The sequence below is a fragment of the Typha angustifolia genome, chromosome 14 (assembly GCF_048772165.1).
Source record: "Typha angustifolia cultivar Huaian chromosome 14, ASM4877216v1, whole genome shotgun sequence".
In the NCBI taxonomy this organism is placed as follows: Eukaryota; Viridiplantae; Streptophyta; class Magnoliopsida; order Poales; family Typhaceae; genus Typha; species Typha angustifolia.
The window spans coordinates 12,269,743-12,297,718 of NC_133252.1; the positions used below are offsets into that span (position 1 = coordinate 12,269,743).

The 27,976-nt window shown below is 37.8% G+C and overlaps 7 protein-coding genes across 11 annotated transcripts; 2 read left to right on the forward strand and 5 right to left on the reverse strand.

Annotated features, from left to right (window-relative positions):
- Positions 1 to 1,582: 1,582 nt before the first annotated feature.
- On the forward strand, positions 1,583 to 4,983 carry LOC140775423 (uncharacterized). 2 transcript variants are annotated; one of them, XM_073118706.1, is made up of 3 exons: positions 1,583 to 2,248; positions 2,333 to 3,155; positions 3,307 to 4,983. In XM_073118706.1, exons 1-3 carry the CDS (start codon positions 1,708 to 1,710, stop codon positions 4,757 to 4,759), a joined length of 2,817 nt encoding a protein of 938 aa, XP_072974807.1. In that variant the 5' UTR covers positions 1,583 to 1,707; the 3' UTR covers positions 4,760 to 4,983. The 2 variants fall into 2 exon arrangements, with proteins under 2 accessions (XP_072974807.1, XP_072974806.1); XM_073118705.1 differs by having other exon boundaries at positions 1,583 to 3,155.
- Positions 4,984 to 5,067: 84 nt separating this feature from the next.
- Positions 5,068 to 8,543, reverse strand: LOC140775518 (U-box domain-containing protein 62). The gene is made up of 8 exons (XM_073118869.1): positions 8,075 to 8,543; positions 7,744 to 7,984; positions 7,116 to 7,197; positions 6,928 to 6,985; positions 6,025 to 6,113; positions 5,822 to 5,917; positions 5,678 to 5,748; positions 5,068 to 5,416 (listed from the first exon to the last, which is right to left on the reverse strand). Exons 1-8 carry the CDS (start codon positions 8,409 to 8,411, stop codon positions 5,290 to 5,292), a joined length of 1,101 nt encoding a protein of 366 aa, XP_072974970.1. The 5' UTR covers positions 8,412 to 8,543; the 3' UTR covers positions 5,068 to 5,289.
- A 434-nt stretch (positions 8,544 to 8,977) lies between these two features.
- Positions 8,978 to 11,093, reverse strand: LOC140775521 (taxadiene 5-alpha hydroxylase-like). Of its 2 annotated transcripts, XM_073118873.1 has the most exons (3): positions 10,620 to 10,639; positions 9,446 to 10,496; positions 8,978 to 9,352 (listed from the first exon to the last, which is right to left on the reverse strand). In XM_073118873.1, exons 2-3 carry the CDS (start codon positions 9,673 to 9,675, stop codon positions 9,115 to 9,117), a joined length of 468 nt encoding a protein of 155 aa, XP_072974974.1. In that variant the 5' UTR covers positions 9,676 to 10,496; positions 10,620 to 10,639; the 3' UTR covers positions 8,978 to 9,114. The 2 variants fall into 2 exon arrangements, with proteins under 2 accessions (XP_072974974.1, XP_072974973.1); XM_073118872.1 differs by having other exon boundaries at positions 9,446 to 11,093.
- A 96-nt stretch (positions 11,094 to 11,189) lies between these two features.
- LOC140775517 (probable serine/threonine-protein kinase PBL1) lies at positions 11,190 to 15,126 on the reverse strand. The gene is made up of 5 exons (XM_073118867.1): positions 14,905 to 15,126; positions 13,530 to 14,171; positions 12,616 to 12,873; positions 12,274 to 12,393; positions 11,190 to 12,067 (listed from the first exon to the last, which is right to left on the reverse strand). Exons 2-5 carry the CDS (start codon positions 14,169 to 14,171, stop codon positions 11,447 to 11,449), a joined length of 1,641 nt encoding a protein of 546 aa, XP_072974968.1. The 5' UTR covers positions 14,905 to 15,126; the 3' UTR covers positions 11,190 to 11,446.
- Positions 15,127 to 16,900: 1,774 nt separating this feature from the next.
- Positions 16,901 to 18,690, forward strand: LOC140775520 (chalcone isomerase-like protein 2). The gene is made up of 5 exons (XM_073118871.1): positions 16,901 to 16,982; positions 17,057 to 17,140; positions 17,210 to 17,365; positions 17,461 to 17,693; positions 17,783 to 18,690. Coding segments are annotated over exons 1-5 (633 nt in total). The 5' UTR covers positions 16,901 to 16,981; the 3' UTR covers positions 17,942 to 18,690.
- Positions 18,691 to 18,849: 159 nt separating this feature from the next.
- Positions 18,850 to 19,739, reverse strand: LOC140775522 (non-specific lipid-transfer protein 1-like). Its single transcript, XM_073118874.1, has 2 exons — positions 19,307 to 19,739; positions 18,850 to 19,080 (listed from the first exon to the last, which is right to left on the reverse strand). Exons 1-2 carry the CDS (start codon positions 19,669 to 19,671, stop codon positions 19,071 to 19,073), a joined length of 375 nt encoding a protein of 124 aa, XP_072974975.1. The 5' UTR covers positions 19,672 to 19,739; the 3' UTR covers positions 18,850 to 19,070.
- A 1,239-nt stretch (positions 19,740 to 20,978) lies between these two features.
- LOC140775851 (pre-rRNA-processing protein ESF2) lies at positions 20,979 to 27,821 on the reverse strand. 3 transcript variants are annotated; one of them, XM_073119311.1, is made up of 8 exons: positions 27,496 to 27,821; positions 24,162 to 24,409; positions 23,598 to 23,661; positions 22,295 to 22,362; positions 22,144 to 22,233; positions 21,927 to 22,057; positions 21,287 to 21,415; positions 20,979 to 21,202 (listed from the first exon to the last, which is right to left on the reverse strand). In XM_073119311.1, the coding sequence occupies exons 2-8, from the start codon at positions 24,403 to 24,405 to the stop codon at positions 21,182 to 21,184; spliced, it is 747 nt and encodes a 248-aa protein (XP_072975412.1). In that variant the 5' UTR covers positions 24,406 to 24,409; positions 27,496 to 27,821; the 3' UTR covers positions 20,979 to 21,181. The 3 variants fall into 3 exon arrangements, with proteins under 3 accessions (XP_072975412.1, XP_072975413.1, XP_072975411.1); XM_073119312.1 differs by having other exon boundaries at positions 21,287 to 21,421; positions 24,162 to 24,380; positions 27,496 to 27,811; XM_073119310.1 differs by having other exon boundaries at positions 21,287 to 21,421; positions 27,496 to 27,811.
- Between the last annotated feature and the right edge of the window lie 155 nt (positions 27,822 to 27,976).

The following is a 27,976-nucleotide window of genomic DNA, read 5'->3' on the forward strand; positions in this document are numbered from 1 at the left end:
TGTATAAGTTTAACTTATTTTTTTTTATTCTTTCGGTTGTCCATTTCTCACAGGCTATACCTCTTTGGACTTTGTTCTACAAGGAACATATGGGAATTTTTATGGGCCTCCAATTGATGGGATGGGCTGAGGCCCATTTGTTATTGTAGGTTTGGCTATCCACAAAACCTAAACAAGGCCTGAACTTTGTTTTGTCGTTCACATTCTATTACATGAATATTTGTCTTTCAACTATAATATTTATTTGTTTTAAAATTTCGAAGTCTTAAGTTAATTTTTGATCTAACAACAACTCATAAAATAGAAAACATTTATTAGATTAAAAAATAATAAAAATACACATTATTTAACTTTTAAATATGTTTCCTCTTTTTATTTTTAAATATATAAACGGATTGACATATTGACTTAAAACGAGTCAACATTATAAATCCAAACACAATCCGTTTACAACCTAAATTTAATTTAAACTTAAATTTAATTATGAGCCGGATTATTATTATTATGTCGGATTAATTTTTACCGCCTCTAATAACCTAATTTATGCGTCTTTAACTCGATGTGTGTACTCTATAAATTTGGATATCCGCATATTTACCCCTCTAAAAGCCTTTATTTGCCGCTATACCCCTCGAATTTTATTCACCCAAGGAATAGAGAGGTAGGTCTACGGGGACGACACCCTCGGGAACCGGAAAACGTGGTCGTACGGCGGCACGTCTTCCGGTGGCTGCAACCGGCTGTGGTCGGTAAGCACCACCTTGGGTTGGATGAAACCCGCCACGGAGTTCAAAATTATTCCCTTTGTTTAGTGGTCTCACTGAGATTATTTTCCTAGAAGAATCTTCCCAGCAGTAGGATGACAAGAACTGGGGTAGATCTTATTCTTTAGAGGGTAAATTTTTGGAATAGAACTTAGGGTTTAATAAAGAAACAATAGCAGAGGAATAGAGAACTCTTCAGATTCTCCACCATTAAAGCTATGTACAGAAGCTGTCTGCTAGAATAAGCCAGCACAATAACTATTCCACTATTTATCCGTTTACTGTGCCAGTTCTAGATATAAATATACCATGAAGATATCAATGTGCCAGAAATAAAAGCTCTGCTGTAGGCTGCTCTAGCAATTACTCACCCTAATTACGAATCTTACCTTTTTATTATTTTCAATGTTTTGATTTTATATTTTTACAAGCACCGCCTCCGGTTTGATATGTGTTGAGTCTATTGCAACCATTTAAGTTCTTATTACCTACAATTTTTTTCTTTTTACTTTTGGGTGACAGAGCATATCAGGAATTACCAGTCATTGATAATTTGTTGGTAGATAGAATCTCTCTCTCTCTTCCGTCGCTCTGCAGTTTTGTTGGTTGTATTAATACATAGTAAAGACGAAGAATTAATGAGGTTTTATTGCAATGCAGAGAGCTAGCTAAGATGAGGCCAACGTTTGGAGGGAAAATTAATTAATGAATATATGTATATATAAATATATTATATTCCATGTAAAGTCCTCAGATTTAACCTATTAAATCTATAATAATACTATCAAGTGTTAAAGCTCAGTCCACTAAAAAGTTAACTACGATTTTCTCCTCGACGTTTCGCTCCCACACCATCTCCTCCTGTGTACTCCAATGGCGAACTAGCATTTGAGAAGAAAGGGGGGAGATAAAAAAAAGAAATCGATCATCTATCTGATTCAAAATGAGGTACCCACTTCTCCATTTCGTCACCTTCCTCGTTCTCTACCCTCTCGTAGCCAAATCCAAAGGTCACACCTTTAACTCTGATGTACTCGGCCTCATGGCCTTCAAGGCTGACCTTGGCGACCCCTTCTCCAAGCTCTCGTCTTGGAAGGAGGAAGACGACGACCCATGTGACTGGATTGGAATCAAGTGCGACCCAGGAACCAAAAGAGTCACGGAAATCTCTCTAGATGGCTTCTCGCTCTCGGGAAAGATTGGTCTTGGTCTCCTTCGACTCCAATCGCTCGAAAAGCTGTCGCTCTCGAAGAACAACTTCTCGGGCAGTCTCAATCCGAAGCTTTCCCAGGTCGAGAGCTTGTGGGCATTGGATCTTAGCGAAAACAAACTCTCTGGAGTAATTCCATTTGAGTTTTTTGGGCAATGTAGGTCTTTAAAGACCCTGTCATTGGCTAAAAATGCATTCTTTGGGAGTATTCCACCAAGTGTTAGCGCTTGCTCTACTCTGGTAGCTCTAAATCTCTCATTGAATCTACTATCAGGTCCTTTGCCTGATGCATTGTGGTCTCTGTATCATCTTAGATCGCTTGATCTCTCTGCTAACTTGTTGGTCGGCGTGATACCAGAAGGAATTAGTCGTCTCTATGATCTGAGAACGGTTAGTTTGCAAGGAAATAGGCTTTCTGGCCGGTTACCGGATGATGTTGGTGGATGCAAGTTGCTAAGTTTGATTGATTTCAGTGAGAATATGCTCACTGGTGGCCTTCCTGATGCAATGCAAAACCTTTCTGTATGCAGTTATTTGAATTTGGGGTTGAATTCTTTATCTGGTGAAGTACCTAAATGGATTGGAGAGATGAAAAGTCTAGAGATTTTGAACTTGTCAAGTAATCGATTCTTCGGGCGAGTTCCTGATGAACTAGGCGAGCTGATCTTGCTGAAAAGATTGGATTTTTCTGGGAATAACTTCGCTGGGAGCTTGCCTGAATCCATGGGTACTTGTAAAAGTTTGACGGATTTGGATTTCAACAGAAATTCTTTGATGGGTAATCTCCCTTCATGGATTTTTGGCTCAGGACTGCAAAGGATCTCGCTTTCAGGCAATAATATGAATGGTGTTTTACATGTTCCTGCTAAATATGATCAATCTTTGAGTGTCTTGGATTTATCCCATAACTCCTTCTCTGGTGAAATTCCTTTTGATATCGCGAGCTTTCGTCGCTTAAAGCTCTTGAATCTTTCCTCAAATTCGCTCTCGGGATCCATTCCTGCAAGCATTGGAGAGCTGAAATCACTGGAAGTACTTGATATAAGTTGGAACCATTTGCATGGGAGTATTCCTGCGGAGGTTGGGGAACTAGTGTCTCTTAAGGAGCTGAGGCTGGAGAAGAACTCACTCGTTGGAGAGATCCCAACTCAGATAGGGAGTTGCTCTTTGCTCATATCTTTGTAAGTTCTCTCTCTTTCTCAACAGTAATCTCCATCATGATGTCTATCATTTATTATTGTTTGATGAAGAAGATTCATTAATTTGTGGGATGGATTTTAGTTTTCTTACTAACTAATCCTATTGATTCTTCTTTAAATTTGCTCATTTCAGGATACTATCAGAAAACAATCTCACAGGGGAAATTCCCTTAATCATGGCTAACCTCACTAATATCCAAACCATAGATCTCTCCCTCAACAAGCTTACAGGATCCATTCCAAAGCAACTCTCCAACCTTCATCACCTTCTTTCCTTCAATATCTCCCATAACCTTCTATCTGGAGATCTTCCTACTGGAAACTTCTTCAACTCTATTCCTCTCTCCTCCTTATCTAACAATCCTGGCTTCTGTGGCTCCATGCTGAACATCTCATGCCCTGCTGTACTTCCCAAACCAATTGTTCTCAACCCAAACACCTCCTCAAATCCCTCCTCCAACCCTTCATTCTCCTCAAACACCCTCAGGCACAAGAAATTCATATTGAGCATCTCTTCTCTGGTGGCCATCGGAGCTGCTGCACTCATCGCGCTCGGTGTCGTGACCGTTACGGTGCTAAACATCCGTGCTCGCTCTTCTGCAGCTAATTCTACTACTGCATTGCCCATGTTTGATGACTACTACAGTCATTCTCCTGATGCCAAGTCTGGGAAGCTTGTGATGTTTTCTGGGAATATTGAAGACTTCAGCACTGGTGCACATGCAATTCTTAACAAGAACTGTGAGCTTGGCCGCGGAGGTTTTGGTACGGTGTACAAGACAGTTCTGCGAGATGGCCGTCATGTAGCAATCAAGAAGCTTACAGTTTCAAGCCTAGTGAAGTCTCAAGAAGAATTTGAGAGGGAGATCAAGATACTAGGGAACCTAAGGCACCCAAATTTGGTCACTCTGGAAGGGTACTACTGGACTCCATCCTTGCAACTACTTATCTATGAGTTTGTCAGCAATGGCAGCCTATACAAACACCTTCACGAGAGCTCTGGGTCGGACCATTTATCGTGGCGGGAAAGGTTTGACGTAATTCTTGGAACTGCTAAGAGTTTAGCTCATCTCCATTGCAATAATATAATTCATTACAATGTGAAATCAAGCAATATTCTTATTAATGGCCTGGGTGAGGCCAAGATTGCAGACTACGGATTGGCAAAGCTGTTACCAATGCTAGACAGATATGTTCTTAGCAGCAAAGTTCAAAGTGCACTTGGATACATGGCACCAGAATTTGCATGCAGGACGGTGGAGATCACCGAGAAGTGCGATGTGTATGGATTTGGGGTGTTAGCACTGGAGATTGTGACGGGGAGGCTGCCCGTTGAATACTTGGAGGATGATGTCGTAGTATTGTGTGATGTTGTGAGGGGAGCATTAGAAGAAGGGCGGGCGGAGGATTGTGTTGATAGCAGGCTAGGCGGAAAATTCCCGATCGACGAGGTTGTGCCGGTCATAAAATTAGGCTTGATTTGCACATCGCAGATACCATCAAACCGGCTGGACATGAATGAGGTAGTGAAAATTTTGGAGCTGATCAGGTGCCCACAGGATAGCCAGGAGGAGGAACTGATATGAGCTACATTAGGTCTCGAACTGTTTCCATTTTCTGAAATGCACAAGAAGATTGAAAAAGCGTAGGATTTTGTGGTGGAGAGTAATCCAGGCTAGTTATTTCAGATATAGTTGTTAGATTGGTATGCATGTTGTTCCTGCAAGTTCATGCTAAGTAACGTAAGAGGACGTTATTTTTCAATTCTATAGTTGTTTCTATTGCCATATTTCTTTTCACTTGGCTTAAGCATTTGATTTCTCCTGGCCATAATTTTGTGACTCATGCATATGATATAAGTTAAGCAACCCATGGACTTGAGTAATTCATGGACTATTTTGAACTTTTAGAATTTATACAAGATAAACAAGATCCTTGTACAAAAAGATTCATCTACAAATATTATCTGCTGCTTGGAACGGTAGCAGCATTTAAACTGCCTTCCCAGATTACAAGTATGATTATATAAATCACTGAATCGGTAAAATCTATGTTCAGCATTGAAAAAGAAAATAGAAAAAGATGATTTTGTTGCCACTGCGACAAAGTTATGGTCTTACAACCAGCTTGGAGGCTGAGCTTTATTTGGCAACATTTTGGCGACCTGCTCATCTGTAACCTTTTCTAGAGAACGATATTGTAACTTGACACTCTCTGCATTGTCCAATGTCTTCACTACATACCTGAAGAAAAGATAACACGAAATAGTTCCTCATAACAGAAATAATAGGAGGTAGTGAGATACAAAACTATATGTTCAGATTTCTAGGAAACAGATAAGTACTCATAAAATATCTAGCAAGATAATACGACAGAGGGTTTAAAAAACAATATTTCCAATATGTTTGGAACCAATTCTAAATAAATTGGATCTGATAATTGGTGTTTCTGGATGTCCCAGAATGATGAGATGAATTAAAAAAAATGATTTCATCAGAACTAACCATCCATTTAAGCATTGTGCTGTTACAACTGCCACACGCCCCACAAATCGTTGGGGTGTCCTTTTGTTTCCCTGAGAAGTTCCTTAGAGGTTATTTTCTGAAAGGTTAATAGAGTGACGCCACAGAGAAAAGAACTCTTCTTACCTTTATTATGACCCTGTCAGAGACAGCAAAAGGAAATTGGACACCTTTACTTCGAGAAATATCCGTTGGCAAAGAATCATCATAACTACTTTTGTCCTTTGATAGAAATAAAAGAAATGTTTTTGTTCAAGGAATGGCAGAGAACAATATAACGACTTGGCAAATTTCAAAGTTCAACCACAAAGCAAGTGGACGATAACTACCTGTTCAAATCGATCTCTTCTTCTCTTGGATGCTCTCAGCGAGTGTGACTGTTCTTCCCGGAGAAATGCCTGAACTGCAGAACGAAGAGCTGAACAATTGCAGCAAGGAAAATGTGGTAAGATGAAGAAAAATTAGTACTGGTAAATTTCCACTAAAAAGATAATAACATAGCAAGCCAAAGAAAATGCTTCACAGACCTACTTCAATTCTGATTGAATAAAGAAAAAAAAAAAACAAGACAGATAGAAAAAAACTATGATCCAATGAACCTAGCAGAAAAACAGTGAACTCTTTCCCTCCCTCCCTCTCTCAAAGATCACTAGATGTGCTCACAATATCAATTCATATAAAAGATCCAGAAAGGAATTCATACTGATAAAACCCATTAAATCTATCTCTTCCTATCACAAGCTAAAAGTACTTATAACACCAATATGTTTAGGCCAATAAGATGTTCAACAATAGTACTAGTAACAGTAGGAAGTAACGGAATTATAAATCTATGATGTCTCTCACAGAAGGGTTATCATTACCTTAAACAAATACAGTAAAATTTTCTACCAGCTGTATCAAAATAGCTTACCTCATCCTTGTTAATCCAAGCATGACATAGATGGATATAATCAAAAGAAAGTGAAAGGGCATTCTGATTGATATATAGTTTCTAAAAACATCCCTACATTGTCAAATTATAAGGATCATTGATCATGCAAAAGGAATTATAAGGTTCATAAGCTACTCAATTTTGTCACAACTCACAAGGTACACTACAAAGATAAATTTAAATAAGCAGCACAAAATATAGCTTATAGTGAGAATGCCCAGGGAGGACAAACTGTCAATCCCTTGTCCATCCTTTGGGTCATTTATTGTTTGATACCAAGTAGCAACCAATATCATACCCAAGTTTGGTCGGACTGATTCTTCTGAAATAGGTTGAGCACATTTGCAACAAGCTTTCTGCACATTTAAGGGACACCAAAATTAAATTAATAAAGGTTGAAAGGCTTCTCAAGAATCTCAAAGTTCGTAGGATAAACAAGAATTGCATAACAGAGATGGATCGGATATACAGGTACAACAAACGCACCATTCTAAGGACATGTTGCATTCCGGTACTTCCATAAGAATGCCCACATGATAATATCATTGCATCTTCCATGAGAAAACCTCTAGAAAAAAGTTCAGGAAAAAGAAATTACAGAAGTCAGAATTTATAGAAGCAATGAGAAATTCCTTCACTTGATCATACATTCTGAAAACATAAATTATGTACCCTAGCTTGCACTGTTATTCATGCTGATTTCAGTACAACATACAGTATAACAACTTGTATAACACCATTAGCATTTTGTAAAGTGTAAACTATGTGATAAGCCCTTTCAAGGTGATTACACACAAACCAAAAGATACAGGAACATGCAATTCAGGCAAGTGTTGAAATTCATAGCATTCTACATCTTCCTTTACTCTCCTATTTGAAGGAATGCCGATCAACTAACTAGTAGCAAATGTTACTAGAAAGCTTGCCCACTGCCTCCAACTAAATGAAATAACTTGGGATAACATAGTCTAGTAAGCTCAAACATTTACTAATCTCTAAGAAAGAACAGCAGCCATGATATAAAGCAATAACATTTAACCATCGTACTTTGCTAACATAATACGAAGTAGAACAACAGATGACGAAGAACGACGACAACATGTTGGAGCCTCACGTTAATGGATCGGAGAGGTGAGTCCTCAAAGACTCCCAATAGCCGGCTGTCGACCCTCCGTCTCTTCTTCCGCTGAACCCACAACCATTCTCTCCTCCCACATCTTTCTGACCAGGAGCCGCCGACTCATCTCCGCGATGCAAAGCATGCACAAAATATTGTTCAGGCTCAACAACAGTAATAGCAGTCTCATAACCCTCCATTCTACCCTGCTGGCTTTGCTGCTCAACTCTATTCAACCCTAACACAACATCCATCACAAAGATATTAACCATTCTATCTAACACAACCCAAATTAAAACAAAAATGTGATCTTTTTTCTTCTTTTTACCAAAAGAGGCCCTTTCGCCTTGAATCTTCTCGGAACTACTCTGTACACTACCGCTGCTGTTATTGTGAGCCTTGTGAGAAGCCTCACCCACCAAAACCAAACCATCGCCATCGATCTCCTCGTCCTCGTCGTCGACGTCGTCTTCCTCCTCGTCGTCGTCTTCCTCTCCGTCCGAGCCATCACCGCTTCTCATGGCGCTCCAGCTATGGCTCTGGAGGTGGTGGTGCTCCCGGAAGAACCGGGCGCTCCGGTCATCGGAGAACACCTTGCCCCCGTCGACGACGGCGAACTCCGGCGGCGCCATTCGCGAGCTCAACCCATTCTCCGCCGACGCCATCGGCGAGCAATCAGGATTTAGAAAGTGCGATCTGATCGAGGAATCGGTGAGGGAAGAGGGGAATCGAGGAAAGTAAGGGACTGATTTTTAGGGCTTGGTCCGCTAAAATTTGGAGCTGGAGATGGAGGACGACAGGAGCGCTAGCTTTGAGATTCGTGATTCGTACGGAGGAGAAGAAAGGATCGCCGTGCCTCGGTGGGCTCCACCTTGGATGACCTGGCAAGCGACCGGTGGATATTTCGATCCGAACCGGTCACCCGATTCGAGCTGACCCGGATCCGACCCGTTTAAATGTATATTTTACTTTGGTACTGGAAAAAAAGAGTAGTTACCAAAAGTTGATGAAAATTGTCAAAATATATATATTACCATGAACGATTTCACATATCATATGGTCGTGCAGTTCGAGCCTTATTGGCATCATAGAAAATGATAGCATTTAACTGAGTATTGGACTAAGATTTGGATGGTTATTTAATGGCTAGTCTTTAATTCCAAATAAGTAATTGGTACTCACACGCAAAAATATAAGCACATCAATATCCAATACTACAACATTAGTCAGCTTTTTAATAGGATCAACTTGGTACTGCAAACTATCATCACAAAAAGGAAAATAGCATTCGATCCACAATGGGTGATACATGAACAATTCCAAGAGTTCAACATAAGTTTGATTGCATTCTGAAAAGATCGATCATCTTTATGTGTTGCAGTTCCCTCTATAAGCTTCTCCTTTCTTCTCTGCAGTGTAGATAAGATCTGTCTCGCAATCATGTAACGCTCCGGTATGAGTGGCACAATCAGGAGAGTATATATCCTGGCCTTTGGTATTGCTAAATAGCTGGGCGGCTTTGATTAGCCCATCATGGATCCTATGCACACCTGAAGTTTCTAATTGCTTTAAGAAGCTCATCAGAGCATTCTTCACTAACTTATACCTGCACACAAATAAAAGAACAAATCCATTGAACATTACACATTCCAATCAAAGCATGCATGCCATCTTCATACCAGTTCATGTTAGTACTCACCTGGAACCTGTAAGCTCAAATATGTTATGTTCTCCACATAGTCTTACGATAGACGCCGGCTGTTTCACACTGAGGACCACATCGCTCGCACTGAAGAAGAAGCGGTTGCCGGCACGGCCAGTGATGACCACAGTAGGGCTGCCCATAATCGAGGTCTTGAAGGCAGGGCCATGGCTTGGTATTCTTTCTTGTATCCATTCCCTACTCTTGTTCTTCCTCTGAGCTCTCATACAACTCCATGACTCGCCTATCACCGGAAGCCCTAAGGATCCTGGAGGAACTCTTTTTCCGCGTAATAGTAGTGGAAGGAAGAGAGGGAGACTATTGCTTAGATGAACAAAGGTAGAAGATAAGCATGCTTGTTTGTACTTCTTTATCTTCTCTGTTCATCTATTGTTTGGGAGATCTATCTTCCTACCTCTTGTACTCTTGGAATTAGCAATACAAATAAGACATAAAGAACGGCCATGAAAACAAATTGTTGCAAGATGGATAGTCCGTTAATTCTGAAATAAGCGCAGAGATTCCACCCTGGGCTTATTCATCATGAGAAAAATTCTATCCTTGTAGTTTTCCCAGATGTCCCTTGATCTGCCAATTCATAGTTAACGTCTCTTTGGAGACATATACAGTTGCATCACACCCAACTGGCCTAGTAGTTTTCTTGAAAAAAAACTGTCTATTTTGTCATGAAGTTTCTCTGACCAACGACTGACATCAACATTAGAGGATCGTTAATTTGCCAAGCAGTAGCAGAAATATGTCACTTCGACTTAAATTTTCGCATCTTTGAGTTGTGTATTAGCCATCCCTACCCTGTAGGTAAAAGGCTTGGTTCAAGTCTGAGATAAGAGGATCAAGTAAAAAATGTTTACCTTGTAGCGTTAGGAAGAGAAAGAGGGCTAACTACATTGTCAAATCAACCAACTTCTTTAGTGAATCTTTTGCCAAGAGTCAGCAACCTCTTGATGGCGAAGCCCCTCTCTCTCCTTTTGAGTTTGCAGAAGCTTACCTCGTTGACCAGCAACTTGGGGCTTTCGATTTTCAGCGACTGCCTCAAAAGTCGTCGATACAATCAACGACGTAAGAAATCAAGTTAACCGGTCTATCTCTACTATTATTAATGCTTGTTCAAATTGTATTGGTGCTAACTCTAAGTTAAGAGTTTGTGTACCAGCAGAAGAAACAACTCTGTTGCTCACTCTTTCGGTGGTTCTACTATACGTGAGGGTCGTGATTGAACTCACCTCTTGTATCTGGACCTTGCTCTTCTTAATGTGATGTCTACGGCCTTTAAAGTCAAAAAGAGAGAGTGAGAAAAAAAAAAGAAGCCTGAGAAGTGAGAATACAAAGACCAAAGAAGATCCAGGAAACCAATCCAAGACTGGCGAAGATATCAACCGGAAGATAAGAATTCAAGAAAGAAGTTTGCTTTGTCAAGAGAAAAAGCCAACAAAGGAAAAGCAAATGTCAGTCTCTTAGACGACCAGTGAAATCACAGAGCAATTGCTACATTTACAAAGGCTTAGACAAAGGTTTCTTCCAGGATAAGCAAACAGAATCCAAAGACTTTTTGAAGGCACACGATGTTATTGATAGAGAGCATAAACCTACCAAATTTCAATCAATCCATTTTGGCCCAAAAAAATTGCGTCACAATTGTCCAAAACATAATAAGAATAGTGATGAGTAAAACAGCTTTTATGATGACAAGCAACAATGAGACATCAGAGTAGAAGAAAAATTTTTGTTTATTGAAGTAGGAAAACCCAGTAAAAACTTCTCCATTGTAGAAATCTGACTTATTCATTCACATTAGATGCCTTATAACTATATCACTAATTTACAGATTCTAATCCTACCCCAATATCCTTCCTGAAGGGTAGATAAACACATGATCATATATCTTATGTTTAGATATCACAATAAATCATGATATCTGAAGCAAAAAAACAAAAAACATAACAAATGAGTATAAGGAAATAAAAAAGATATGTACAGTCAAAATCCTCCAACTGCAGGCCTCCGCTGAGTCGGCAAAGATGATTTCCTGATAGCGCTTGTCCTACTGTCTTCCAGCGCAAGAGTGGAATGACAATTTTGCGGGGCAGGTATAGATACTGATGTTCTTGGTGAAAGTGATGGGGTTCTTGAAGGTGGTGAGGTTGAAAAGGTCGTTGCAGGTGATGGAACAAAGATGCCGGTGAGACTTGGAGACTTTAGCATCAGTTTTCCTGAATGAGCAGACGGCTCCTGAAGCGGGTATCTGCAAGGATATTTCATGTCCTGAACATTTTTCAGGGATTCAACAATGGCCCTCATGGTAGGTCTCTCTGAAGGCTCCTTCTCAAGACATTTCAACGCTAAATCGGCAACTATTCGGGCAGCCTTGGGAGGGAAACGTCCTTTGATGCGCGAGTCTATAATGAGTGATAGGCGGAAATCATCAGAGAGAAAAGGTTTGCTCCATTTAACAATGTTCCTCTCCTCTTTTGGATAGCGAGCATCAAGATTCTTTCTTCCGGTCAGTAGTTCGAGTAAGAGAACACCAAAACTCCATACATTGCTCTTCGGGGTAAGGAGTCCTCTCTCTAAGGTTTCCACAGAAAGGTTTGCAGTAACCTGATGACATGATAGCATTTCTCGTAAGTAATGGTCAATAAACAGTTAAAAGTTATTGAAACTTCATCAAATTTCTGGCTTCTAGAGCTGCTGTCTTTGGATGATTAATATTTAATGCCATGAACCAAAATCAGGTTTCTCAAAGAAAATCAACATATTCTAATGCCGAAGTTAACTCAAATGCAGCAAATTGCAAGTAGACTTACCATAGAAGTATTAGAAATATCTGCCTCCATATGATAGCTTGCACATCCATATCCTGATAACTTTGGAGTAAAATCCTTCTCTAGCTGTATATTTGAAGCTGAAAACTCATTGTACATGGCCTGAAACATGTCAAAAGAGAATTATCATATAAAATTCAATATTAACTCAAATACCATGTTGCAATATAAAAAATATTTTGAGTAATGTACTTGACTATAATGTTGCAAAGGGACTACCTAGCATAATGTCATACATCACTTCTAAAAAGCTTCGAAAAGAACTGCTTTGCCATATCAGTTCATCATTTTCTTAAAAAACACATCAAGGATAAGTTTAGTCACCTGAAAGGGACCTTCTTCATGCAAAAACGCTAGAGCACATGCTGCGCCAAGGGCCACTTTCATCCTTGTACACCAGTCAATTGCAGGACCATCAGACCTTCCATATAGTAATCGATCTAAGCTGCCATGGTGGAGCTTCTCGTATATTAACATTCTCTTTTCAGAACTTTCTCGAGCATGAAATCCCAACAACTTACAAAGATTCGGGTGTTGCAGGGATGCCAGTGTGTTTACCTCGCTCACAAATTCCTTCAAACTCTATAAGATGCATACAGTAAGTACTTATCACATAACATGCTACACAAGTGTTGCAGAAAAGCAGATCCTATTTAAATTTACTAGTTGCAAGGCTCTTCTCCCAATATGGATCACCTATATCATGCAGCCATTCAAGGGCACGAGCAGAGTAAAAGGAATCATGTACAATGGCCATCTTTTAGATACACATAATGATAATGCATTTCACACCAATAATATGCAAACCAAACATTGGCAGCTCCTCTAATATCAAAATGCATGGGAATTATATCTACTATGGAATAATATGCGAACTGGTGTTTCAACTGGCAAAGTGTCAAGTCAAAGCTAATAGGGCAGATTTAAGGCATGTAGAAAATGGTACACCTTTAAGCAATTTTGTTTCTAGAAGATTGAAGGTTCCTGCAATTTAGTTGGCCAATTCAGGTTGCTTGTTACAATATGACCTCCTTCCCCTTCCAACAGACCTTCGACAGGACAGAAATTTTTATGTGCAATTATTCTATCCCAAATTAATCCCAAAGATAAATTCATAGGCATCTTGATTGGCATTAATGAACTTCACAGTGGTTTACAGGAAAACTTTAGCAGTTTTGCACCTTTGCAGCAGAGAAACAGAAGTTAAGGGAAGGCCAAGTTATCATGAAAACCAATACCTGAGACGATGGAACTAGGCAGGAGACTGTAGCTTCAATCTTCTTAAAACCCATGGTAGCATCTCCAAAAGTTGCTCTATATACTGTTGAAGTGATGCCTTCTGAAACACAGTGATCAACAGAGAAATTCTGGCAACCAGATGAAACCTCTTCAAAAGAGAAGTTTCGAAGCCCACCTCCCCCTACAGCAGGAGGCAAAGGAAGAGGACCAGAAGTTGCAATAGGCCCACTGTCAGTGATTGTTTTGAAGCTTCCCAAGTTCTTCAAAACAGAGGTGCTTTTTGGTGATGGAAGAGGAAGAGGGAGTGGATTTGGAAAAGCTTTCTCCTTCGGTGGTCCACCCATATCCCTAAGCACTTCATGATCATCTTCAACTGATGCAACTGCAAGAGCATACTGATCAGCCAAAACAAGGCTAGGAGGAGCAGATAGCACACGGTATCTGCTGTTAGATAATCGATGCGCTTCTTGTGTAATTCTCGTTCTATTTCTGAAACTGGGAGGGGCAGATTGCAGAGATGGGCCACGGGATTCTGGTTCAGGGAGTCTGGCTGTTGTATTTTTTATATCATTGATACATTTCTTGTTTGCAGCATCCAAGCTTCGCTTCTTCTTATGTTTTAAGATGGTGAAGCAACCCATCTGTAAAACAATACAAAATATAAAGACATTATATATCTCAAAATTAACGTGACTAATGATTTCTACATCCATCTTCAACAGTAATTCATAAGACTGAATAGATGAAGAATCCTAAAGAGTTAACAGAACCAGAAGAAAACTAAGCGCCTGAATTGATGAAGAACCTAAACTTCTGTTTAATTATTTCTACCGTTCTACGAATGGAGCAACAATTAGAACTCACAGGTAGTCAACCCCCTTAGCTTCAATTGTAAAGTAGATAAAATCATAGAATTTTCATCAAACAAGGTAAGATTAAACAAGAACAAAACACTTCTCCATCGCGAGAATTCTATTGTCAATTTTGATCAAACTGGCCAATTTTCCACCGAAATACTGAAAGCAAGTAAATCTTTTACGTCGCCACACTATATACTAATTCAGGTTCCAGTTATAAACCAATAACTCCACGCACTAACTTCGATCCCAACACAAAAAGTTGTGAGAAATGAAAAAGGAAGAAAAGTTCGGATTTTGTCGAATTAGAAAAGAACAAAGGCCATGCCTATAATTTACGCACAATTTAACACACGCACACACACAACAACAAAAAAACGGCAACTTTGCACGAACTTACGCCCTATAACACCATTAAATCCCAGAATCATTGAACTCCGTCATAATTCAACGAAACTGGAAGCAAAGAAACACCAAAAGCAGAAAAAAAAAAAAAAAAAATTAAAACAAAGCTAACCTTGGAGAAAGCTATGGAATTCGCCACCAGGAGGAAACGATTCCACCGCGAAGATTTGGAAACCCTAATAAAAAGCTAATGAATGAAGAGAGAGGGGTGCTATAGGAGGAGAAGTGATTAAAAAATAAGTAAAATATAGTAGAAAAATAAAGGAGGCTGATGAGATTATAAGAAAAAGAAATACAGAACAAGAGAGAGAAGAAGTATATAGATTGAGGAGGGCAGCGGTCAAAGCCAGAGATAGTGCGAAAGAAACTCAGACGTGGCGTTTTATATTCTCCACTCTCCTCTCCCCAGGTAAATGCCACTGCCACTTGCACCTAATCACCATTCTGCCATTCAATTCTTTTTCTTGCTATTTTTATAACTAGATTTTTGTTAATAAAGATGAAATAAGGAATCTGTATATAAAGTAACAGTAATCTGGCGATGTAAAACTGAATTTGATTAGTTTTGCAAAGTAAAATAATTAATAAAAAGGGTTAACTTGCAAACCAAAATTATTATTATTATGATCATCGCCGTTGACACGTTAATACTCCTCACCGTCTTTTGCAACTAAGAATAAAAAATTGAAGGAAAAAAGAAATGGTACTAGTGTGAATATGTACAAGAATAGGGGCATAAAAGGAATATTTTATAATATACTTTGTTGTGGGGCCAAGTTTGATGTGACAGCCCAGTCAAAGACCGGAAAAATAAATTTCCAACAAGTTTAGGTACAGTCAAAGAGACGAAGAAGTAAAGGCTTTGACCAACTTCCTGCCGTTGGATCGTCCACAGCCGAAAGCATCAACGGTTCATGATGGAGAGAGAAGGGCAAAAAAGAATTAAATGGTTCCGTAGACGAAGGTTGTGACACACGTTTTGGGGAATGAGTACCACAAACCTATAATTGATTGATATCTATGAGTCATGGTTGACCAATCTTGTCGATTGGATCTTTCATTAAAACTATTTACTGATCTAAATTCACGTTTATATCACATTAATCCGTTTCAATTAGGAATATTAAACAAGGTTGGGTAGGACTTGTCTCTCAATTGCTCAAACAAAGAACTCCCTAGTATATTTAAGATCAAATTGCAGCTTACACTCGTAGTGCTTACCGCAATTTTAATTTATTTTCATATTTTAAATATATATGCATAACTTGGTTATGATTAAGTTATAATTATTTAATTTATCATTCAAAACTAACCGTGCTCTAAATGACAAAACTACCTCTACTATCTTAGAACTAGACAATATTTTTATAAAAATAATTAAGTATTTTTCACGTCCCATCTAATTATAATTTATATATGTATGAGTAAGTGTTTAAGGAATAATTTGAAATCAGGCAAACCACATACTTAATTGTCTACAAGAATGTCTATGTTATGTAAATAACAAATCACTGAGTAGCTGTTATTGATTCTTGATCAGCTTAATGAGAAGCCTGAGGATGATGATGCCTAAACTTAGTTTGTGAATGCTTTTGACGAGAAGGGATTGTAGTACAGATGAGATGTATCTGTCTATGCAATGCAAATTTTATGTTGATCTCTTTGGATTGATTAGCTTTTCTAAGAAGTCAGTCAATTTGAGAGGGATGGTTGGTCAGAAAATCTTAGTATAATATAACAAAGATAGAAATTATTGGGTCATATAAATATCCAAGATAGCTCATACTAGAAATTTCGAAGTAGTGATAGCCTCAGTTGGACTTCATTTAATTGGGCCCAAGACTTCTTTATATCCTCACTGCATCCTGAGTTCATTTGATATTATAATTAGCACTCTCAGGTAAAAGAAAGGCAAGATCCTCTCCCAAGGACCTCGTTCAGATACAAAAGTTAAATAAACTTTTTTTTGGAAAAATTATCCAGAGTTCATCTTTTCTCTTGTCTCTTTTCTCGCTGGGAACTAGTAACAAAGAACACACTGCACAAGTTGTAGAACTTTAATATGTTGATTAAAACTTCTGGTCCGTGACTGTGACTACTACAAAACCTCTCATCTTCCCCTTAATTCCTCAGCCCAGAAATTAATCTATCTCGTCTTTCTCTTTGGTTTTCTCTTTTCTTCCCTTATCAGTAAGAATACCTGCAGCTAATCTTAGCTTAGCTAATTAATGATGATTTTTAATGTTCGTTTCTTGACTCTGCAGTGGCTACTGAGAATGTGATGGTGGATGGGGTCCCATTTCCTCCTGAGATCACCATTACTAAACCTCTAACACTATTGGCTCATGGTATGTGTCATGTGCATATCCAATATATTTATTGTAATTTTTTTGCTTAGAAATCCAGTTCCTTCACAGGTATTACTGATATCGAAATTCATTTCCTTCAAATTAAGCACAACTCTATTGGGATTTACTTGCGAAAGGAAATCGTGGAACATCTGGGGAAATGGAAGGGCAAGAAGGGATCAGAGCTAGCTCAAGATATCACCTTCTTTGATGCTCTTGTTTCAGGTGACATAAGATAAATTTCATCTTATTTTGATAAATTGTTAGTGTAGTTATTATACTGATCTTTTTTTTAAAAAAAAATTAAAAACTTTGTGCAGCTCCAGTGGAGAAATTGATCAGAATAGTTGTTATAAAAGAGATCAAAGGTTCTCAATATGGAGTGCAGTTGGAGAGCTCAGTGAGGGATAGGTTAGCTGCCATTGATAGGTATGAAGAAGAGGAGGAAGAAGCTCTAGAGAAGGTCACGGAGTTCTTCCAAACCAAATATCTCGAGAAAGATTCCATCATCACTTTCCATTTCCCTGCAGCATGTTGCACATCCACAGCCGAGGTATGTTATATATTATTCTTATAAGACATTTTATATAACCAATCTTACAATAACTAATATATCAGGGGGTGTTCCGAAAATTTGTGCAGATATCATTTGTGACAGAAGGAAAGGGAGAAGTAAAGATGAAGGTGGAGAACGCCAACGTAGCTGAGATGATCCAGAAATGGTATCTGGGAGGGAGTAGAGCTGCGTCTCCTTCCACAGTGAAGAACTTGGCTGGCAATATCGCGGATTTGCTTTCTTAATGGATCTTTAATTTGTTCACGACCCGGATCCTATAATGGAGGGAAGTCCTTATTGGATCTAGTTATGTTAGTACGTATCTTTTGGTCTCTCCATGCATACAGTTAGTAATTCCCTTTTACTGCATGCTTTTGGGTTTCTTGTTAACTTTAGATCTCGAATCCTTAAACCTTTTTTTAAAATAATAATGATAATAATAATAAAAAGAATCCTTAAAAAGTTTCATGTTAATGCAATAATTAAAGAGTCGAGAAGTTTAGTGTGCTGGTAGTTGGCTCCAGTTATTATCTCCATTACTGGGGGTTGGTAATGTTAATTAGTGTGCATTTATTAAAGGCTCGGTATATCATTAATAAGGAATAATTACATCTGGAAGCTATGTATTGTTTGCCCATTTTTACATAGATTGACAAAAGAAAACCTCCAAAATATCTCTTCTACTGTTGGTTATGCATTAAACTTTTTCTACTAAAAAATAATAGGAGTTATGAGTGATCATACGATCAATATATATTAGGTCCTCTACAAAATATTTCACCTTCTTTTTTTAAAGAAAAAAATTAATGATAAAATATTCATTTAATATTTTCTATTAACGCCGTCGTGTTTTCCATTAACACTGCTTATGCCATATTCTTTATTAACACCATTGAAAAGTGTTTTCATAGTTTACAGGGTCCTCTATACCAAGAATTTGAGGTGTTTATGTTTGTAGGAAGATTAGATGAGATTTATATATATATATATATATATATATATATATATATATATATATATAACTTTAGGGGTTATGTGGAAATGAGCAATAACACAAGGGATCTTAGTATAATTATCTCTATTATTAATTAATAAAATATATATATATACTTTGCTCTTGTTAAAGATGTTTAGAACAAAATAAAAATAAAACTTAAGAAAGCAAGTAGTCGACATTAACTTAGATAGACGGCTAACAGTTTACACAAAGTCAAACCACTTCGAAACACAAGATCTCATAACAGCAAAACGCCAAACAAGAAGACATTGATATGGAACTGGATTTAGTGATGAGTATGTCATCACTCCTACCTTATTCCTCTTTACTACTTCTCACTCTGCTACTCCCAACTGGAACAAAGCTAGCACTTGGCATTAGTGCACCCTGCAGTATGAAACAAAGAATCGACTTAAGAATAATATGAAACTTCATTAATTTCTAGGAAAATTACAGTTCACACCTTATTTTTATGACGATTTACATGAACATCCTATCTTTTCAATATTTACATTTTCACACCAATTTCTAAATCATTTGCTTTTACGAAGGCATTTTGGTTCTTTTCATAGGGAAAGTTTCGCCATTTGGCATGACCGGCGAATATACTCACTTGGAGCAGTCGGTGGAGGCGCTGATGACGTAAGGGATGCTGACACCACACTTGCCAGGGATGGCGGCGACGACGTCGGGCTTGATGCCGGAGATCCCGGCGGCGGCCTTCTTGAGGCAGTCGCATGCGGTCTTCCGGTCGGGCGTCGACTGCGCCGCCGCGTTCAGCCCCTTCACCCCGCTGCAGCACCCCTCCGGCGGCGCCGCACCTCCAGTGCGCGAATACACCACGCACTGCGAGATGAACGACAGCACCTGCCCGCACGTGAGGGCGTAGGCATACTGGGGCGATGCGACCAGGAGGAGGGCGAGCACGAGGGCCAGCGTGACGCGTGTCGTGCCGGCGGCGGCGGCGGACCGAGCCATGAGTGGATGAGAAAAGAGTTAGCGTTGTTTTTGCTTACTTAGTCGTGAGTGGAGTCACCGGAGAGGAGTGGTGGGGCTTTTTATAGAGGAGTTTTTGATGGGAGTGGGGGACGGGATTGGGGGGTAGTTGAGAGATGGGGTGTGTGTGACAGTGTGAGAGGGAGCTCGGGAGTGGATATCCTGACGCGATGTATGTACAGATTTGCTACGCTCCCGAGACGAGGCGGTATTTGATTGGACGGGGTCGTGTTAGATTTTTTTTTTTTTAAATCATTCCTAAATATAGAGTCAATTATTTAGGTTTTATTAAACTTTAACTAATATAGTGAAATGTCTAATCTAAATAATTATTATTTGAGGTTAGAGTTGAACCAATGACTTTCTTAATTATAAAAAAGAGTATTTACTAACTTTACATAAGTATTTATTATGGAGTAGATTATCTACACCCTGTGGGTGCAGGAATGTTATTTTTCAACCAAAGCTCTTTCTTTGATGATTTTATGACCAGGCTCTCATTTTATTAACTTTTATATAATACTCTATATTATTTTAATTAACTAACATCAACTCTATCCAATGATCTATAAAACTCTACTAATTAAATTACAAAACATTTAATCTAGACCTATTTAAAACATAGTCCAACCTAATACATCCTACAAAATCAAAAATTTATTCCTAGATTTAATTATCTTATTCTATCTCACCAAGGAGATATTTTAGATATAAATAGATTATAGGAAGGAAAATAGGGAATCAGGTCACGAAATAATCAAAGACTGGACCAATAAAAAAATTTAAAAAATGTAGACTGTTATTTGAAATTTTCCCATTATTAAAAGGTCTCCCTCCTTAATTTTATCTTTTATCCTTCTTTGCAAATTACCACCTTACTGAGATTTTGATGATACTCTATTTCCTCACTGATGAGGTAAAAAATGAAATCACCCAAAAGGTATTTTCGTCAACAAAAGTTAGAGTGCTGCTGTAATGCTATCCGCTCATGGAAGAACAGGAGGTCGTGTTTAAATCCTATTGACGGTACGAACTTACATTTATGATCTATGGATGGATTCGGGAAGAAGGTGAGACCAAAGGAAAAGTTGCCATTAATTAGTACGTCCGTAATAAATGGATGCTGCAACTAGGGACAAGTGGAGTGTCCTTTATCTGCTGCGTAATAATTTGGTGTTTGATTCACGGCACCAGCAAGTTTTCTTTATCACCACAGTGACAGGTGAAGTTAAATGCGAGGAAAAAGCGTAGCGAATCTTGTTTAACATAAAATTTATGGCCTACATTAATTGGCTGGGAAAAAAGGTCGTTGTTGTTATAAACCAAAAGCATCCTGTAATATACATGAGAAACAAGAACCATCTGTGAATGCACTACAAAAGGAGAAGAGAATTTTATGCTCATTTGAGATTCTTAAGTACAGAACAATGGATTTTTCTTTAAAGCCTCGATATGGCTTCAAAGTTGCTGGTATTAGGAGCACCAACAAGCATCATGAACCACCACCAAATACCTGCGAGATACGGAAGCAAATTCCAATAATTTTAAAGGATAACAAGATACTGACATTATTACTACAGACTGGTGAGAAATATACCCCAGCTAAGATGTCCTTGGAAAGCTTTGTCTTAGTTTGAGCTCCACCATCTGCAACCGGCCGGTTTTGAGGAAATTGGCGAATGACCTTGGGTTCTTCTGTGCCATCAGACTCGGCTCCTACAGTCTTCTGCTTCTGTGTGTCAAGGAATCAGAGTATTGATAAGAGAATGGAGTAAATAACTAATGACCCTTCTTTTAAATACAGTGACGTAATTTGCTAAATCTTAAGAGAAAACCAGATTATTTGGAACTAAATTTTCACAATTGTATCTTTAATCCAGTCACAGTAACTTCTGTTTGGCACTAATCGTTTTCCCTTGTCTGCAGTCTTTCAAAAGATGTTGATGTCATGTAATTAAATGATAGCACGAGTGAATATTGCCATACTACAAAAAACATTGCTCAAGTCTGAAATCTGAGAATGAACTTTTTCGCACAACATAGAAGTATTTGTAAAATCACTTGTTTACATGCTTGACTCGTCCTTGAAATTTATGTGCAAGAAATATAAGACTGGACAATATGGAAAAGCAACAAATGCAAGATACCCCCTTATTGCAAACAAAAACCAGGACAAATGACAAAATATATTGAAAATCATACTAGAAAACAATATATGCTAACATAAGCATACGCACCTTCTTTCTACGTTCCTGCATAAAGTTCAGTGCACGAGACTGTTCAACTTTAGACAAGTAGAAATCACGCTCCCTCTTTGCAGCAGATATCTCCATGTTCAATTTTTGTTCCCGAATACGGTTCTTGTTAGCTGTATCACAGTGCCACGATCCATATTGCAATTAGGCATGTGGCGATCACTATGCAAAACTTGTACTTTCCACAGATTTGACATACCTATTTCACTAGTCAGATCATCCCACTTGAATTTCCTTAGATACTTTATATTCCATATGTCATAGTAGAAAGAGGACCTCTTTTTCCCACCTAATAATGAGCAAAGTCAACCGTACTGACATAAATCAACTTTAAGAGTTAAAGGATGTACCTATTTGTTCACCATTGAGCAAATTAGCAACTCTCTTGGCAACACTTCTCTTTGAAAATTCAACCCACCTACCATGGCCACACAGCAGAACAAGGAGAAAATTAAACACAAAATAACTTCATAAGATGTCCTTTGCAACAAATGGAAGAAAAATTCAAAAGATCTGGGCAATTATTTTTTCATTAAACTGACCAAATAGTCTTCTATTACCTTTATTCAAGCTACTTTGCAAAGCAAACTATGTTTCTCAAGGGTAGGATCTTACAAACAGCCATATACTTCAAAATGTGATGTACACACGCATAAGTATATTGAGGGATGCTCGCATAACATGCCTTATTGCATTATATTTTGTTGATAAAGTGTCAGACGTTGCATGTGCACATATTATGTATTGGATTGGCGCCTCAAACCTTGATACCACCTCCTTTTACCAATCAATTTCTGTGTGCAGTAAAACTACAACCACAACACCTACAACGGAGAAAACCAACAGCATCATGGTTTCCACCATATCACATACCAACCTACCAACATTAAGGCTCCCCTACTATCTCCATCTGATATGCCTCACCTTCCACACCACTCCAATTGCATATCAATTCACCCAAATACCCAACAGCCATTACACAATCAAGTTCAACTCAAAGCATTGCATCTGAACTATTTATCTCTGGAAAGTGAATAAGCCTATAATGCAATTAGCAAACCTTACAGATTGATAATATTTTGAGACCCACTATTTCCTTCCCTTTGCATCTAAACTATTTGTCTCAATAAGCCTTATAGCAATTAGCAAACCTTATAGATTGATAAACGTTTGAGACCCACTATTAACTTCTCATCCCTCAAACTAACTAGATAAGTTTGATACTCAATCCACAAAAATTTAAGTCGAACTCAGCGATGCAAGGTTTTACCCTTCATTCAACTCTTTCAAAAACATAATTTGGTGCCAATTACTACAAATACACCTGATGCCCCAAGATAGTTACTCCAAAGTTCAATGCATATACTAGTATTATATTTACAGGAAACATATATAATTTAGAATGCAAATTGTCAGATGACAGAGATGAGATGATTTGCTGGTTTTGTTTTAGAACTTTTACCATAATAGTTGTCAAACCACAAGATCAAGAAAGCAGTCATTAAGTGCAAATTCACAAATCATAAACAACAAAATAGATGCTCAGTGAAACATGCTAGATTAGAAAAAAAAATAACCTTCTAGGCTAAAATAGGAAAAAAAAACAATGAATTTATCTCCTTATGGAGAAGAGTGATGATGTTTCAATCATACCCTTCAGAAAACTCTTTTCCTCGAAAGCCACTAGCTTGTTCTCGATGTACTTGAATGTTTGGATCTGCCATCCATCAGAGGTTATATGTCAATTCATAGTAACATTACAGTTAAGTATTAACCAACACTTATAAAGTCATATATTCTTTAACTTGGAATTGAAAGAGTAATGACAAATAACACCCTCTAGATGACACACCATTAGAAAGATGAACAGAAGTAACAATAAAAGATGAAGCATATTAAAGCCATGCGAGATACTTACTAGGTAATTAATCTAAAAGCTAGACAGTGTTAAATATTTACGCATACAGCACCCACATGTTTGTGGTGAAAAATATTGGACAAGCCCAAATGCTAAATATAATCTTTCTATCTTTTCTCGTACAAACTATGTTTCAATGATGATCTCTTCAAGTCACATAACTCATTGAAACTTACAGAAATTGGAAGACAAACTATATTTTGTTACTTTAAGTAAGATGCTTAAGTAAGATTCATTAGTATGAAATGAGCCAAAATACAAAAATAATAAAGAACTGAAATATGATAAGAGAGAATTACCTTCTGGAACAAGATATATTCTATGTATATCTCCAAATCTAGAAAGGATTTGACGAATATGACTTGGGTTCATGTGGGGTGGAATTCGACTCAAATAACAGATTCCACGCTTCTCGGCATCCTCGCCTAAATCCGCGTGTGATCGCTTCTTCTTATTCTTCCTTTTTGGAACTTCACCTTCTCTGAATTCATCTTCTTCAACCACCATACTTTGTTCCTCTAGATGAAGATCGACACTAGTCATGCACCTTGAAATAAAGTAGCCATTATCACCAATACTCATACTTTTCATGCATACAGAGCACATGTAGAGATCAAACCGAGAGTCAAAGGTGATTCCTTTATTTCTTCAGGGAAAAAAAAGTGGTGCCTTTAAGAAGGTAACTAAGAATTAAGACAATCAGAAAAAACAAAGCATTACAAATTAGGATTTGTCACGTCAAATCAGACGAGAAAACTTGCTCCACTGCTCCCAATTCACACATCACGCGAAGCTAGTCCAGCAACAAAAAAAAAAAAAAATCGGAAATCGGCTGAGGGTGCAAAATACCAAGAACTACCTCAATTCAAAAATCAAGAACTGAAATCTGGATAACGAGAGAGTGGGTTTGGAGATGTTGATGCGGTAAATAAGTGAGAGCGCGAGCGGTGACAATGAGGTTGGTGGAGAACAAAGAAGGATGGTGAATTGGAGTTGGTGGTAGACTCCGGAAGAAACCCCAAAACGAATCTATTCGAGCCTAAGTCTACTCCAGGGACCTAATCGAGCATAATTAGTCAAGTTCGGCACAAAAATCAAATTTGAAGGCAAGCGGATCAAACTCAGGCTCGTCTGTATAAGGATTAATTATACTTAGCCCCATCAAACTATCACCATTTTTTATATATACCCACTCGTTTTTATTTACCACATGAACTCTTAAATTAAAGGGTTTGCATGAATTTCTTTTAGTACAGGGAGTCTATTTGAATATATAAAAGTCCAGAAAATAAATAATAATTAATATAATATTTGAAAGTTTGCAACAATTTATTTTAATGGACGTTATCATATAGATGAGTTAAATTAATTATAGATATAAAGTAATGTTGATAACTTTGACTAAGTATTTTTTATTAAAATAAAAGTTCAAGGGAGTCAAATTTTAAGATCAAATTAAGAACATTTTAGATTTTATTTTATTTTTTATTTTTAAAATCAACAAAAAAGCTATCGGGCAAAAATTAATTCACGATAAAATATTTTAGGCATCAAAAGTCAAACATATGGTTCAAATGATAATAAAAGTAAAATATAGGATTTTTTTAATAATTTCTCTAATAAAAACCTTTATTTTTTGTCAATTATTTAATCCTTGGGCACATAAATCACATGGCCCAATTGAGAAAATTAAGACCCATATTGTATACTTATTCTGCTAAAAAAAAGTCCTTGGAGCTTATATTATAACATGCATAAATGAAGTAAAAAAACTAAAACATCACTAGTTTTCTAAATCCTCCCTTAATTACTAATTGGGATCATCATTTATCAATTTCTATTGTTGACTAAGCAATAAGACTTTTATTTAAAGAAAAACATAAAACTTCATTACTTAGTCACCGAGGTTACAATAAGTAACGCTATCAGCGGCCAAAATTTGAGACACAAGCTCTGGGAAGAACTCTTCCCAAGTGCAAACAAATTTCATATTTCTATCCTATTGGCTAATCAATCTACAAATTTCTTAGTCTCATGGTAGATATATTTTGAACTTGACATACAAAATTGCAGCATATGAAATGACAATCTTCGCTGATGCTAGCAATTGACTGGGATGCGGAGTCGATGAGGATAAGGGAATCTATTTTGATCTCAACAGGGGCCAAACCCCTATGTCTAATAGATTTAAGAGCGATGTTGAGGACTACGGTTTCTACTGCCAAGGTGGAGCGGAATGAACTCACCCTATTGTTAGCTGTGATCAAGGAGCTCGATGGTGCACTAAGGATGAATCCAGCTCTACCGGGCTTGTTGGGACCCAAGAATAATCCATCAGTAGGAGTGAAAATGGACCCGATACGGATCGAATAGTGCTCAACCCATATCTGGATAATATTTTTAGTCCGGATATAAATTCGAATACGGATATCGGACGAATAATAAAATTTAAAACCATATCATAACTAAACAGATATGGATAATCTTTTGATACAGATAAGATAACTTTCAAATATGATCGGACCTTTTTCGGATATGAATAAGATCTTAAACGGATACAGATTGAATCTTAAAATAATTATGACCTTTCTTTTAGACACAAGATACTAAGAGTTTCACAAAAATGATTTCTTGCATATCAAATAAATATAATTAGTAAAATCAATCTTTACAAATAACATAGAACGCATTATTGATTATAATATCAAAATTCACCATCTAAATAAGTAAGGAATAATAATCATAATATAACATTTAACAAAATTACACCGCACAAAGAACAATAAATCACTTCAATTGAGCATCAACATACAAACAAATTCTACTTCTAACTTCACGAACTTCAATTGACTTAAACATACAATCACTCCATTCACATTAACTTCAAAAAAAAAAAAAATTAACGCACATTCAAATACAAAGTCTAGACATAAGTTCACATTAACTTCAAGAAAATTAAATTAACACAAGTTTAAATATAAAGTTTAGATACAAGTTCCCATTAACTTCAACAAATTAAATTAACACAAATACACAAAAGATCAACATCCTAAAGTTAGAGAGGAATAAAAACATCCGACTATCCAAACAATCCTCCTTCTTTAAGTGCATATGCAAAATAAACGAATACTCTTAAATTAATTATTGAACTAAAATTCTATAAAATGAAACTAGATTAATCAACTTGAAACTAAGGTAAGGAAACTAGAGAGTCTGCAGGGATGTACTTCTTACATTTTCAAGTTTATCGAATGGATTCAATAGTGGTGCAGTTAGCAATGGCTAAAGATCCAAAAGCTGCCTTTTTCAAGAGATTGGAAGGCCTCCAACTTTGTGAAGTTTCTGAACTAAAACCTGGCACTCATATATTTGCTCTATATGGTCTGTATTGTTGGGTCTCTGTTCTTTGTTGGCCTATTATATATTTACGCTGTTATATTGATCTAATACGAGATTATCTATGACATTGTGAAGGTGATAATTTGTTTAAACCGGCTACCTGCACCATTGAGGCGATTTATGCCAAATTATATGAAGATACAACAGAGAGACTCAAAGAAACATAGGCTAAGCTTTTGCCCAAGAGAAATTATTTACGCTAGTTTGAAACTGAGCTCGAGGTAGGGGGCTAACCGTGAATGGAGGGGGCTCTCAAAGTGGAAAGCAAGCTCGAGGTAGAGAGGCAGAGGATCTTGGCGACGGCAAGAGACGGTGGCTTGGCGACGGCGAAGAGGCGGAGCTTGGCGGCGAAAGTTGAGAGACGATCAAACGGAACTTGGCGGAGAAGCGGAGGCGGAGCTTGGTGGAGAAGCGGAGGCGGAGCTTGGCGACGGAGGAGATGAATAGGGTGATCAGGCCTCAACTCTCTTTCGTGGCAGCTAGGGCTAGAGAAAGATGACGAGATGAAAGTAGAAACCTAATGGGTTGGGTTGGGTTGGGTTTTCGCGGGTAGCGGGTAGTTGGTAAGGTATATAACAAATAAGTATATTATTTACAATTTATATGAGTAAACAGATATCTGATATTCAATTTCTACCCGACCCAATATTCATATCCATACTTGTATATTTTTAAAAACCCGATCCGATCCGACCCGTTTTCGCTCCTATTGACC